The 15,432-nt window shown below is 31.9% G+C and overlaps 1 protein-coding gene and 1 long non-coding RNA gene across 2 annotated transcripts; both read left to right on the forward strand.

The window, feature by feature from the left end:
* The first annotated feature begins 468 nt into the window (after positions 1 to 468).
* LOC140050504 (uncharacterized) lies at positions 469 to 1,886 on the forward strand. The gene is made up of 3 exons (XR_011845398.1): positions 469 to 616; positions 798 to 1,083; positions 1,841 to 1,886. It is a non-coding gene; the product is annotated as an uncharacterized lncRNA (long non-coding RNA).
* An 11-nt stretch (positions 1,887 to 1,897) lies between these two features.
* Positions 1,898 to 12,358, forward strand: LOC140049072 (uncharacterized). Its single transcript, XM_072093894.1, has 20 exons — positions 1,898 to 1,924; positions 2,037 to 2,087; positions 2,234 to 2,280; positions 2,793 to 2,865; positions 3,078 to 3,159; positions 3,596 to 3,786; positions 4,468 to 4,576; positions 5,218 to 5,282; positions 5,588 to 5,688; positions 6,414 to 6,514; positions 7,176 to 7,329; positions 7,762 to 7,897; positions 8,264 to 8,408; positions 8,696 to 8,731; positions 9,152 to 9,192; positions 9,800 to 10,013; positions 10,471 to 10,551; positions 10,987 to 11,027; positions 11,167 to 11,377; positions 11,980 to 12,358. Exons 1-20 carry the CDS (start codon positions 1,898 to 1,900, stop codon positions 12,267 to 12,269), a joined length of 2,196 nt encoding a protein of 731 aa, XP_071949995.1. The 3' UTR covers positions 12,270 to 12,358.
* The last annotated feature ends 3,074 nt before the right edge of the window (positions 12,359 to 15,432 follow it).

Here is a 15,432-nt window from a genome sequence, read left to right on the forward strand (position 1 = left end):
AAATGCATAATTTGTTTTAATGTACTTTTCTTCACCTATATCATTGTGTTCAATAAAAAGTGCAACAGATAAAAATAAAAACTGTTTTCTTTTTTTTATTTACAGTATCTGTTTTTTATTTCAAAAGGTGCAGACAAAAAAAAATTACACAGCAGTAATTATCATACTCATGCCACTGTACACGCCCAGTTTGGAAATAATAAACAGTGATTGGTCTACTGTTGTCTATCAACTGTTTCTATTTTTAGAATAAGTCTTACAGCGCCACCTATACGTACAGACTTTGAAACCATTTAGCAGGCTGTTTTTGATTGGTCAATATTGTTTATTGAAATAAGCAGTCATTAAAATATTATAGTAGTAGTTGTATTTTTAATTTCCTTACTAAAATACTTTATTTTTAAATATACAAATGTGAGTAATTGTATAGAAATACTTTTATTTTCATGATTTAATAAGAAATACACATTTTATGTCGCTAGCCATGAAATAACAATTGACCAATAAGAGTCATTGAGACATTGGTTGGTCAGATACGCTAATAAATAAAAACATTCACACGTGTGCTGGAATTGCAGAAAGCGTGTTGTTTACTGGGAATTCGAGCATGTGGTAGGTATGTACCTCACATCTGTGTAATTGTAAGTAAAATGAATGCATAATTGTACATGATCTTTATGTAATGTATTAACATGATAAAGTTGAATCATTTTGGTCACTAAAATTTATGAAGGTTGTTATCGAAAAGTCTGATTCTAATATTGCTGCCATGCCACGATATCCCATTTTTTTTTCAGTAGTGAAATTGACGTTGTTGTCAAAGATAGTCTGATTGGAAGAAAAGGCTAGAATATATGGTGGCTCCACGTTGAAGAATGGGACGATTAGAAATGAGCCTTATGTTTTAAATTTCCATTTTACACAATTTTACTGATTTAATTTATTATAATTAACCATCCTGTTAACATGATGCGAAGACCATCGAAGCTTGAACCCATTGACGAATATCTTTCTTCACATGGTTTATACCGCAAAATAACAGCAAAAGATGGCTCATGTTTGTTTAGGGCTGTTGCAGAACAAGTAAGTCAACTTGTTAATTGCAATGATTTAATTTGTGTAATGCTATATTATTCAATATATTTTATAGTTTTAATAGAATAATAAAGTTTGTAATCAGGAATAAATTCATTTCCACATCCAGAAATATGATTTTATGTAAAATTTCCACCATGCACATGGTTGACCCCACCGACCCACCACTAAACTCTAGGCTAGGCCTAGGCCTAGTACAATTTTTTTTAAATAAAATATGTTTAAGTTAGGCCAAATAAAAAATATTCTTGTTAAGCGTCAAACCTCTGAAAAAATTTCAGGAGAGGGAGGAATTTAAAAAATTTAATTTTCACTTTCCGATTTTAATAGGTCATTGACATTGAATTATGCTACCATGTTGGAAAAAAAAAATACACCGCTCTATTAAAGCATGAACAAATGAATCCCTACAAGAAAACCATTTAATGCAATAAAATTGTTCTTGTACACCTGTGATTTGAATTTATCGTAATTTTTTGTCATGAAAAAAAAAACAGGCAGCTTAAAAATCAGTGGAGGGCAGTGATGCTAACAAATATATTTTTTTTGGCCTTACAATATATACCACTCAGACCTCCCAACTCTCCTAAGAATTGCGAGCATCTCCCGATGTTTTGTCATTTCCGATGCTATCTTGCTAAAAATACAATTGGATAAACAAACAAATATCTTTAGATTTTTCTAAGCGCCCCTCTACAGAACTGTATCAACAAGGCTAATTAATTTGTTATAAATATCTTTACAGATTTTTTATACCCAGGCACAGCATATGGAAGTTCGCTTATCTTGTATTAATTTTATGATGAAAAAAAAAGAAAATTTTAAGCCTGTAAGTACTTCTGGTTAAACAAATTTTCATAATTTATATCTACAAAATTACAAATGGTTACATAACATAAATTTATTCATCATGTTATTAATTTTTTTTTTTTTTTTTCTAGTTTATCGAATGTCCTTTTAATGAATACATATCACGATTGAGAAATCCTTATGTAAGTTTTTCTTTTTTCACCTACTAATTTAGCATATAGGTTCAACATTACTTGATGATAGCTTAATTCATAGGAATTAACATTGACTGAGACATCAGGCATTTTTTAATATAATATAATCATAATGTTCTGTTTTTGCGCTACAGGAATGGGGAGGTGATGTTGAAATTTCAGCTTTATCACTACTTTATGAGTGAGTTTCATTAATATTTGTAAAAATCGCTATAATTTTAATACACAATTTTACTAATAATTGATAATTAATATATTTTTACTATTATAGAGGGAGCTATATATGAATTTTTCCACTGACATAAGCTCTGTATACACTTCCAAACTAGTTTGACAAAAAAGTGTGATGTGCCCAAATATAGTAGTGATATGACATAATCATTTCCATATATGGGCACCTTTTTTTGTCGCATAAAGTTTAATAGTGTAGACAGAGCTTAAGTGCATATTAAGTGTTATTTTTACCTATAGATCCTAGGATTAAAAATTAAAAAAAAAACAGTAAAAGTCAATCTAATTTTGATACAAAATTTAATGATCAAATGAGAGATTGTGGTTTTGTAAACCATAGATGAAACATCGATCTGTCATATGATGGTTCCCAATTGTTGATCATTTTTTTGTCATTATATTTTGTATTGAAATTATATAATAAACTTTTAATTTATAATTTTTAAACACGGTTTTTTGTAGACGTGATTTTGTGATATATGAGGAAATAGGGAAGCCACCAGTTGAGGCAACCCAAAATGGATTCGGCAAGCAGGTGTGTTTTCATTATTTAAATTTAACCACCTGTAATTATACAAATCTGTAATCGGATGTAGTATTGGCGAATTAGCTGGGTAGTAAGATGCTAGTCTTCAAATCAAAATTTCGAAATAAAATCTCATTTGTACAAAGATTAGGAACTTTACTTTAGGTATAAGCTTCGAAAAAAAGTAATTTTTTCTGAGCAATACATTTTCTTTTTGATAGATTGTGCTTTGTTTTACACATGGTAACCACTATGATAGCGTATTCACAAAACAATTTCAAGATGTTGCAGCAATTTGTCAAGGTAACTAAGAACATAGCTCAAGAATTCAAACTTTAAAATCTAATGTTCTATGACATACAAAATATCAACTTGCGTGTATAAGTGTACACTGTTTTTTTATGAGTATTCTTGTTACAAGTAAACTCAACACTGGCAGCCAACATAAAATGAATGGTACATTATTTAGAAGATTTCAGTTAAATGTTATAATCTGTATTTGTATTTGTATAGCGCCAAATTGATCAAAGCGCTTCACATTGTAATACATTGGAAACAAGTAAGTTTTACGGCCTTTCTTAAATAGATCTATCGATTGTTAGAGGATTCCAGAAACTTACTCCAAATTTGGAGAAAGACACGCCTTTCAAGGCAGTCCTCCAACCTGTTGGGATCATTTCACGACGCGAGACCACGCTTCACACAATTAATAACAATTTTTTCTACTTATCATCACTAGCTGTTGTGTATGAGATGCTGTATAAAGATGTTTTCAAACTACACGATAAAGTTGACGAGGCGATTGATATACTTCGATATCCAAACCGAATTCCATTCCCATGCGAGCAAGATCACGAAGGTTCTCCTCGACAACAAGAACATGAATTTGAAAGTTCAGGAGAGGTGTTTGATAATAGAGGATTTGAAGTGGTAAGGAGTGCCTAATGTTTATGAGCGCTTACGGGGGCCCCTGAACAGTGCCCAGAGGAAAAAACGGCATTAAAATATGTAGAAAAATGGCTAAAAATGCATGAGGACGCCAGCGTTAGAGAGCCACTTAGGGTTCCTAAGCCAGGGGCTCAGGCCTCTGCGTTACGCCACTGGTGGTAAAACAAAAGAATATGAATATTTCATCTGGGTAGGCTCTGTGTATGATTTAACTAAAGTTTGGTTCCCACTTGGAAGCAATGCAAGGATGTAAAAATGTATAATGTTGCATGCAGGGCCCCAATGAAAACCAGTTTAAAACTGTTTGGGTTACCCTGGGTAAAGAAATGTAATAATTATAAAAGTGCAACGCAAGTAATATGACTGATCACAAAATGATTGATCATCTGAAATGTCACAAGTGTGACCCAAGGTTAACAATGCATGTCACTGTAAAGCACTATCCAACTAGTTTGACAAAAAAAAATGTGATGTTCCCAAATATGGTAGTGATATGACCAAATATGGTAGTGATATGACATCATCATGTCCATATATAGGCACATCTCATTTTTTTGTCACATAATGTTTGATAATGTAGACAGAGCTTTACAGTGCATTCAAACACCAGATCACCAGTTTATACATGATTCACTAATAGTTAATTAGTTATTTTTGTTGTAGAAGAGAGAAAATAAACGACGTCCACCCTTCCCATACAAAGTTATAAAGTCATTAGATCCAGAGATATATAGAAATGTTGAATTTGATACATGGTCAGATTTTAAAAAGCGTAAGTATTCTTGCCAACTTCTAAGTACTGTATACTTCTTATGATATAATAATATTTATTATTTCTTAAACCTGTTTTCTACTGTATTGACTTTTCATCTGTGTAATCGGTAAACTCTGGAACCTTAAGCTCTGTCTACACTATCAAACTAGTTTGACAAAATAAAGTGTGATATTCCCAAATATGGTAGTGCTATGACATCATCATGTCCATATATGGGCACATCACATTTTTTTTCCACATAAAGCCTAGACAGAGCTTTAGACAGAGCTTTATACAGAGCAGATGCAGGACTTTAAAATAACTTGGTGAAAGAGAGGAGTTGTAATAATTTTAAAATGAAGAGCAGAACTACTAAGCTATTGTCCCATCGTTCGCATTGTAACAAAATATAGGGGTAGGGGCCAGCCACGCCTCTCAATGTGTCCGCCTATGCAAGAGTACCATAATGTTTATTTAATAGTTTCAAATAGGCTTAACAAAATGAAAATGTCTTGCTTTAATAAGATGGCTAGTAAAATACTTCAAGGCCATAGCAAGAGGTTAAAAAGAGACGAGGCAAAGATGCTTTAAATATAATTATTAATATAAAATATGACTACTCTTGCATTTGTATACAGAAAAAACTTTTTTTCTTATAGAGCAACAACACCGAGAATATCTTATTTCTGCTGGGATGCAGTATGCTCTTGGCGACAAATGCTTAGTAAGTGAATTTTATGAGTTCTGTTATGTGAGGGAGAGTGATGTTGATAAAGAATAGTTCATAGTGCTGTTAACACTACCGGGAAAGTCTGTGGATTTGGAAGACAGGCTTCAAAGAAAGTCAAGTCAAGTATCATTTATTGTCATTTGTTTTAAGAAAAAAAACATAGAAATTCTGTTTGCTCTGTTGGCGGAGCACAATATTCAACGGACACAACACAAAGGTTCAGTTACCTAAATATGATGTGTTATGTTTGCTATTTAATAGCATTATTTTTTAAACTATTTCTTAAACTATTTCTTTAGGTACATTTAGATGATGCATCAAAATTCTACAATGCCCATATCCAAGACGTGTCCTCTTCAAATGGACCAGTTACAGTTTTTATCGAAGAAATGGGCGAAAAGTAAGACAAAAAGTGTTACATTGGCATGTTTTGGTTTTTCCTCTGTTCTTGAATATAAAAAACTACCAATACTTACAATTATTAAAATGAATTTTATTTACAATATCAGAGGTAATTATTAATAAATAATTATTTTGCAACCTTTACATACATTTGCTCTTTTATGTAAATATGATGATCTATTGTAGCTGTGTCTTTGCTTATTTTATTTAATGTATTATATTATTTAGCTTTCATTAATTGCATGTTCCCTGCACACATCCTTTTATTAGTACCTAATTATATTAGTATCAAATGTATTATTTGACTCCTTTTTAAATACCATTATTTACTGCATATTCTCTAGTAGATTTATTAAGGAAAATTAATTGCATAGCACTATGCCAAGACTACAATGCAACACCGCTTCGCTTCTGTGAAATTGGGGCTGTAGCATAAGCTATCACAGCACTGTTTATAAGCAGGCACTATGAATATAAACAATGCATTACTTCGTACTGACTAATGTAGTGTTGTGCAATCGAACATTCCACGATATAGCATACTAACAATACTATATCAACTTATGTCTAAGTTACTAAAAGCGTTAAGTTAAAATTATACTATAGAAATTGCAGTAAAATAATATCACTATCCCCCCCCCCCCCATGCTAGCTTCCTGCATGCTTTTCCTTTTGTTTAACAATAGTTCCGCTATTATTTTGTGTTTGCATGTTTTGTGGTAGATGCACTGTACCAATTAAAAATCTACGTCCCCTGAACCAACAACCTCAATCTTACAAATGTATTTCTCCTAGAAGCTTCAGGAACCAATCAGGCCACATTAGTAAGTCATGTGATAATCCTTTCTTTTTTTTGGCCTATGGAGTTTTCAAATAAATATCATCTTTTAATTGAAATATAATTTGAATAATGATTTATACTTATTAAAAAAATAATAATGATGATAATGTATATTGTTATGCACAACTATCTTTATATTGTTACGACCACTTTTGGCCGAAATACTTAAATAACAACAACGACGTTTGGAACAAATAATAGCCAACACTCAAAGTACTATGCAAGAAGCACAAGCACAACAAAACTATAATATATACCGTCTCGTGAGTCAGTCCTTCTCTTGTCTCACACATCCAACACAGCTTTCTAAAATACCGTGCATCACAATGCTCCCTTCTGATTCGTCCACTTGACCACCGGCGACTTGATTCATTTGCATGTGACACCTGATTATCGTCACACTATCGTCAACAATATTCGTACAGAGCATGCAGATAAAATAGTACATACATTAGTATCACATTTGGCTTTCATCTTTAACCCTTCCTGTACCTTAAAAGCTTTTTAATTAAAATTAAAATTATAGAAATGAATTTAATTATATAAATTAATTATTATAAATTAAAATTAGAAAATACATTGAGGTTTCATTGTTGTATATAACAATGAAAGTTTTATTTTATTAAAATGGTTTTTGCCTCTAGGTCCCCATCTTCGCATTTTAAAGAGAGGGCGGTTTTTGAGTGATAGTGTCTATATTTTAGGTGAAGATCAGCCGCCTTACCAAGACCAGGGCGTAAGAGAGGAGAAATACTCGCCTTACAAGCAAGGAGCACCTAGATATCTCTCACCATACAGGTATACAAAGATTGATAGAGGGAGGCACCACAAATTGAAATACTCATTTACTGCATTTTGGTCTTTTTTCCATTAACCTTAAAATAATGATTTAATAATCATTTAATAGTTAGTCTAGTCTAATTTATATCCCTCCAACCCAAATCTTTTTATTGAATTTTAACAAACATTCTCCTTACCTACTAATTTGTTGATAATTTCTGTTCTGTTTTTGTTTTTCTTGTTTTGAGTTAATTATTGCATGCTTGCATCACAATAATATAATCGTTTTCTTTTTTCAACTCATAATATTTAATTGATCAAAAATGTAGATAGTAGACGATTATAATTAATATATACATTTATAAATCTTTTTTCTTTTTTTCTCTAATATAATATTTGATTGATAAAAAATGTAGATAGAAGACAATTATAATTAATATTCATTTATAGAATGCGGAGAGGTGTACATTACAATCGGCAAAGGACCTACAGCCAAGGAAGTGATGTTGACGAACATTTGTTGGTTGATAGTTCAATGTATGACCTTCAAGATGACGACGGACAGCCATCTTTCACACCCATGCCCGTAAGTAAATACTGTAAAACCTCGAAAAGAAGCTCATGGGCCTTTTTTTTAGTACACTTGGGTGGGCTTCTTTTTGAGATGAGCTTTTCAAGATTATTTTTGGTGACATATGGGGTACTATAGGTAAATACTGTAAAACCTCGAAAAGAAGCCCATGGTCTTCTTTTTTTAGTACTCTTATGTGGCCTTTTTGAGAGGGCTTCTTTTCAGGATTATTTTGGTGACCTTTCGGGTACTTTCAGGAAACCACACCCTCCCTACACTAACATGACTCAATGAACTGGTTTATTAATAAATAAATAAATTGCAAAATATCTTTATATATAAATTTAAGTAAACTATAATAACATTGCTAATTATTTGTAGGTACATGTTCATCAAAATGGACCAATGGATGGAAAGTCTGGGTGTTGGGGTAAAGTGCGGAGAAGAGGACGCACAACATTACCCATGAATCATCCCAGAAACATGGTACATGATCACTATGGCGACCACTTCATACAACCATGTGGTGAGTTTCATTTATGTTATGTTATTTTAAATGTTATTTCATATGGATGCAACAAAGTTGAAAGCTCTGTCTACACTATCAAACTTTAGGCGACAACAAAATGTGATGTGCACATGGACATGACGATGTCACAACACTACCATATTTGGGCATATCACTACCATATTTGGGAACATCACAATTTTTTTGTCAAACTACTTTGATAGTGTAGACAGATCTTTAATGTCATAGTGTATTCAGTTTTTTATATCAATTTAATTTTAAACTGATTTATTTTTCCTTTTTAGATGTGCAAGTAGATGATGATATGTATGAAGAACAAGGTACTGTACATTGTTGTGTTCCTACTGTTAAATATTTCAGTGTCTGTAACTTCTTTAACTAGTGAATTTTTGTTTCTTGATATAAAAATAAAAATGCTATACAAATTTTAAATTATGACACTGTCTACACTATCAAATTTTATGTGACAAAAAAAAGGGATGTGCCCATATATGGACACAATGATGTCATATCACTAAATGCAAGTACATCACACTTTTTTGGGTCAAAAGAGTTTAACCAACCTAAAGCTCTGTCTACACTATCAAAGTTTATGTGACGATGTCACTAGCATATTTGGGCATATAACTATCATTTCTTGGGTCCAAATAGTTTGATAGTGTGGAAAGAACTTTAAAGTATGCTATCAATGTTTCACTTGATTTAAATAATATAAATCTCATTTTTCTTTTAACAATTAGTTATTGATGATGGTCAACGTCCTCAATTACACCGAAGAAAGGTAAAAGATGTGATTTCAAAATTGTACAATTTATGTTAGAAACTTTGACTTACAAACTATGCATTTCATTTATATTTGCAAATGCTTTCACATGGATCTTTGAAAGAGCACTTCTTAATCAAGGTTTGGTATCGTTGGGTGGGAAGCAAAATAATCTGTATTAGTACTGTACTATGAATTAGTTCCTAAGCACGATGTTTGTGTAAAGCGCTGTCTACGCTATAAACTAATTTTACAAAAATAGTGTGATGTGCCTAAATATGGTATTGATATGAAAACATCATGTCGATATATGGGCACATCACATTTTTTTTCACATAAAGTTTGATAGTGTAGACAGAGCTTTACAGGAGACACTCTATATTATATCGATTTTGTCACTATGTTATTGTATGCTTGATTTTTGTTGTGAAATTGTGTATTATGCAGTATTTACTTTTGTATTTGCTTGTTTGTAGGTTGTTTTGTGTTCGTTGTTTGTGTAAGTATGTAACATGTATAACAAAAATGTGTTAACTACCACATCCTAAACTTTATTGTTACTTTATTGTGGTTGAAATGGCTGTTGAAAAATAATAACTTAACATTTAATCCATTTTTATTCCAGACACCATCACCGGCTCAAGATATACCCCATAGTAACATGCAAGAGGGTCATTTTGTGTGTGCCGACCCGAACTGGAGCGATTCAAACTCCAGCATAATGGAGGACAAAATGCATAAATCTATTCACAGTAACGTAACACCACCAAATATGATACCTGTCAACAATCAACCGTCAGTAGCTGTTGGAATTCCTTTCTGCCCTATTATGTTACCAGGTAATATGGCCTGGAATGAATACATCATCATCCACATCCACCTATCATATCTTCAGTTTATTTAACATGTTGCACACAGTTAGGGAGGTCCGAAGGTTTAAAATGATGTCTCTATTTATTGAGGTGCCCTATAAACTAAAGACCATCACCAGCTAATGGAAAATAAATAGCCTAGGCAATGATGATTTTTAACCCTTTTATTGGAAAAACAAACCCCTTGTAAAAATCCTGATTATGAGCATGCACGTGACAAAGGGCTTAGGGCCAGTTTACACAGACAAGCAGTAACAGAAAACAAAAATACAGTATGCTATTTATACAGATTTAAGGTGGACAAGCTACGCTGTTTTCCGCTTACCGTTGCAGCTCGTCTGTGTAAAAAACTATAATACTAGTTCAGCCAACTGTGATACGTACCATTTATATTTAACATTATATTACTTATTATATTATCTAGCAACTGATAACTTAACAGGTCCAGTAAATATAGCAGCTGGAAGTTCAAGAGATCAAGCCGGTTCTGATCTACCACTAAATGGTAAGCTGAACCAAATATTAAATAAGAAGAAACAAGAACAAACTAAAGTTGTATAACTAATACAGTAGAACTCCTTGTTAAGAGGACACATTCGGGACCCAACAAAGCATCATCCAACAGGGGTTGACTGTTGTGTTAAAGCATAATATTTTTACTCTAGTTTGTTTCACGAGAAAGTGCCTGTAATAAAGTTGCCTATAAATATGTTCTAGGATATATTCACAGGGCTCTAGCCACCAGTATGGTTGGTAAAAATTCGACTGGACCACTTTGTCAAAGACTAGGCCTGACCTGTGGCAAGCACACAGATTGTTCCCATTGGTGCAGTACATTAATACCATTGTCTGTTGCAAGAATAGTTGTATACATTTGGTATACGTAATGGAAAATAGGAAATAATTGGAAATAATATTTATGTGGTTACTTTTTTTGTAGATGTGTCCACCTTAAGATTCTTTTATAATTTAGGATTTGAGGTAGGTGTGTTAATTTTTTATCTGAATTTTTAAAATTATATGGTTGACGTTTTATTGGTATTTTTGTAAAGTTCATTCTGCTAATTACTTTTTGACATTATCTATTTATATATTTGTTGCATCATCTATTTATTTACAGTACTATCATCAAGTTTGTATATACCAAGCGCAACGGCAACCAGCCAAGATCCAGGGCCCTGAGATTATTCAGTATCCCATACATTACCAGACCTTTCCTCCACCTGTTCCTCCACATCATCAGATGCAGATGCCTGCCCAACAGATGAGGCCAGCAGTGATCCCGAGAATGCCGTACCAGGAGGGATCTCGGTGCCGAAGCTCCTCTCTAGGTAGTATTATATCTGAAGAAGAGTTTGAAGGGAGGAGGTCGTATGCTAGAGCTAATGGTATGGAATTAAGTGTGGTGTGTGTTGTAGGGCGGGAAACAGCTTAAAATAATACTTGAAAAAAAAATTATTATATTATTATAATATTTAAGATGATAAATTGTGTTATATACAGTAGCATGTATATACAGTATTTGTAGATACCTTGTGAGCTCAACTCCCCCTCTATTGTTGACCCACCACCCCAAAAGACTTGACCCACCATCTGAAAGACTTGACCCACCACCCCAAAATACTTGACCCACCACCCCAAAAGACTTGACCCACCATCTGAAAGACTTGACCCACCACCCCAAAATACTTGACCCACCACCCCAAAAGACTTGATCCACCATCCGAAAATACTTGACCCACCACCCTAAAAGACTTGACCCACCACCCCAAAAGACTTGGCCCACCACCCCAAAAGACTTGACCCACCACCCCAAAAGACTTGACCCACCATCCCAAAAGACTTGACCCACCACCCCAAAAGATTTGACCCACCACCTGAAAAGGCTTGCCCCAAGTTCTGTTTAAGTTACGAATTTAAAAATGTATTTCAGGTATGTTACCATCTGAAGCCTATTACCAAGAACAAGGGTTTGCTAAACCACCACCCACAGTCACTACCTATCTACCGGTAGCACAACCAATGCCTCCGATGCCAGGTACACCACATATGCAGATGGCTGCCCTCAACCTTGATACTCCGCCGGTCACTCCAGCAGCGTACCAATACCCAATGGTAGGTCCTCGTCAAACTGCACCAACACAACAGTATATATACCGTAGTCCGACAAAACCGAACCCACAAATGCGTGGTAAAAACGTTAATGGATTTATAGTTGTCTAAGTCGAGAGATTACTCTCTAAAAGTAACTGCCATTTTTTGCGTATTTAAATATTCCAGAATTGTTTCTGCTTCAATTATTGATACGCCTGCGATTGTAACCTTGATTGAAAATATTGATATTTTAACAAATATTTTACATAGAAATTAAAAATAATTCAGTTTATATTGTTTTGTTCCTTTTAGAAGATTTTTCAATTCTTTGGTTTTTGAAATTATATTCTTCCAAGTTTGGTTTATAAATGAATATATTTGTGTTCAAAGAAATGATAAATTATATTTGAGAAAAATTTAATTAATTGGTTTGTATTGAAAATGAATATTGAAAAAATATGGTATTATATTATTATTACATATTCGAAAAATGCAAATTGTTGATGCTTTAACATATTATTGCAGATAGATTTATATAACTTTTCAATGACATTTTAAATCTCTGAAATATTCAATTAAGTTCAATTATTTTACTTAAAAAAATAATACTTTTCACTAATAAAAAATTAGATGGCAATGTTTTTGATCTGATAACAAAAGATTTGCTAAATTTGATCTCCAAATAGTTTGTTAGTTGATTGTTCAAAGGTTATATTTTTACCAAAAATCTTAAATCAATTCAATTAACCATAGTGCAATCAATAGACCAATTTATATTTTTGAAAATTGAATGAAGTTATTTTTTCACAAGTTTTTAGATTTGTGTTCTTATATTTCATAGATTTATTAACATGGTTAGGTCTGTTTATTTCTGAAATGCGTTTCAAATATAAGTATGTGCTTTCAAATCAAATAATTGAGTTGATTAAAACCAAAAGATAATTACATTGATAGAAATTCATAAATATTCTGTAACTGAATTGTGTGATCTGTGCGTGAAAGAAAATGTGGATGTTATACTTATTTGATTAACCTCTGTCTACACTATCAAACTGTATGTGACAACAAAATGTGATGTGCCCATATATGGACATGATGATGTCATATCACTACCATATTTGGGCACATTACACTTTTTTGTCAAACTAGTTTTATTTTTTTTTCTCTTTCGTAGGTTTAGCCCACTTTTATTAATTATTTCATTCCATGACAAAGATATACAAAGATTAAATATTTAAAAAATGTGTTTATAGCATGTATGTACAATATGGTTATAAGAGATATCTTTTTAAAACATAGCATAATTGGTTATATTGGCACATACCCAAACTAGTTTTATAGTGTAGACAGAGCTTTAGGATTATTCTGATAAGATTATTCTCATTATTATTATGTTTTACATTGAGTAATGTTTGAGAGGTGTGTGTTTTAAAGTGAAGTTGATGTAATACATTGTGATACTGATTGGGGAACAAACCCCACGAAATTATCTTACAAGTATCTTATAAAATGTGATATGTTAATGGTTGCCTAGTGTTACCTGTCAAGGTTTTCCATTAGATCAAATACCTTTCTTCTTCGCATTCTGGATGTTCCGTTCATCAGGACATAAACGATCTAATAACGCAAATTAGTATATAAATAAAATGTATCTATAGCAAATATCTTATGGCATAGAACTGCATTCATATTTTAACGTTTATTGTATAAACTATTTCTTTGTATCACAATACAATCTATTGTCAAAATATAGACAACATGGAAATTAAAATATATGTTTAAAATAAATATGTAAATTAATTTTGTATGAAAGAAATGTTATGTTTAGAAAAATGTTTGTCCTTATTGTAAAGCAAAGGTGATGATTTATTTTGTAAGGCATTATCAAAAGCAATGTGGTGTTAAATAAGTGTGGAACTTTAAAGAGGAAATTCTTACGCATATATTTGTTATGGACTGCTGTGTGTCGTCCTTGGAATATTGAGAAAATTGAGTAAAAAAATTGTATATTCTTCAGAGTGTAGTTTAAGTGAAGTAACATAGTTTTGTGTAAGTGAAATGAAAAAAAAATGCAAAAAACAATATTTTGGTAATGAAAATAAGAAAAAGATTTATTTTTGTAGTATTGTAGTCCAAAGAATCAAAACAGTATTTGTTTGTCAGTGTCCAAAAGAATTTAAATATTGTGTTCCTGTATCAAGTGTGTTTAAGAAAGATGTATAGTGCACCCTGTTTTTTTAAGTCTTGCACAAAAACATTTTTATTATATTTATATAAAATATACATGATATGTATGAAGGTGTTTCTTAGAATTTGCATATGCAAATATTTATACCTATGCTATGTTAAACATTGGCTTACACTGTATAAATATCTATGTATAAAATTTAAATATATTGAAAATATGGGTTAAATAAGTAAAAAAAACAGGGAAATTGTATGGAATAACTTGTATTTTGTTTTTAAAAAGAAATTGTCAGTTTTGTTAAATGTATGGTTGAATCAGAAGATATATTTGTTGTTTCGTAATGCACCTCTGTAGAAAAAATATAAGTACGAGAAACTACATTTCATACATGCAACTTCCGATATACATTGTGTCTATTGTACTGTGTATGTAGAAGTTTATCTTATTTTTTTTTAATTATCAAATCAGAAACATTTTCCTTACTTTTGTTAAAAAATGTATTTTTATTTTGTTTGAATTCTCTGTAAGCCGTGAAGTTCAGCATCGTGAGCAGATAGATTATGGAGATGAGAAAAACATCTGTAAGCCGTGAAGTTCAGCATCGTGAGCAGATAGATTATGGAGATGAGAAAAACACTCCACATTTTACCAGCTTTTACCAGGTTCTAGGTTTTACAGACAATTTTAAATATTACTTTTCAGATTTTTAAAACAAATGTATCAAAGGCTTAGTAATTATTTTTTTCTGTACAACAATACATTTTAAATATGTATTTAATTTCATGTGATGTTTTACAAACCGACTTAACAGTGAATTGGGCTATTCCTGTTTCTGTATGCTCTATCCATAATTATACTGTAGGCCTACACCGAAGCATAGAACTACATAGAATAATAACTAAATTTACTGTATTCAATGTAATATTGATTAATAGATTGTTAAAAATTGTACTGAAGTAAAATTAATGGTAGATCATTTTTAAATTGTATTTAGTATTTAAAATGTGTTTATTTGCCTTTGTTAATTTGCTTTTTTTTTTTTTTATAACTTCACGTATTGTATTGTTTTTTGGTCACAGTATATATTGTTATTGACTGTGTATT

The sequence above is a fragment of the Antedon mediterranea genome, chromosome 5 (genome assembly GCF_964355755.1).
Source record: "Antedon mediterranea chromosome 5, ecAntMedi1.1, whole genome shotgun sequence".
NCBI lineage: Eukaryota > Metazoa > Echinodermata > Crinoidea > Comatulida > Antedonidae > Antedon > Antedon mediterranea.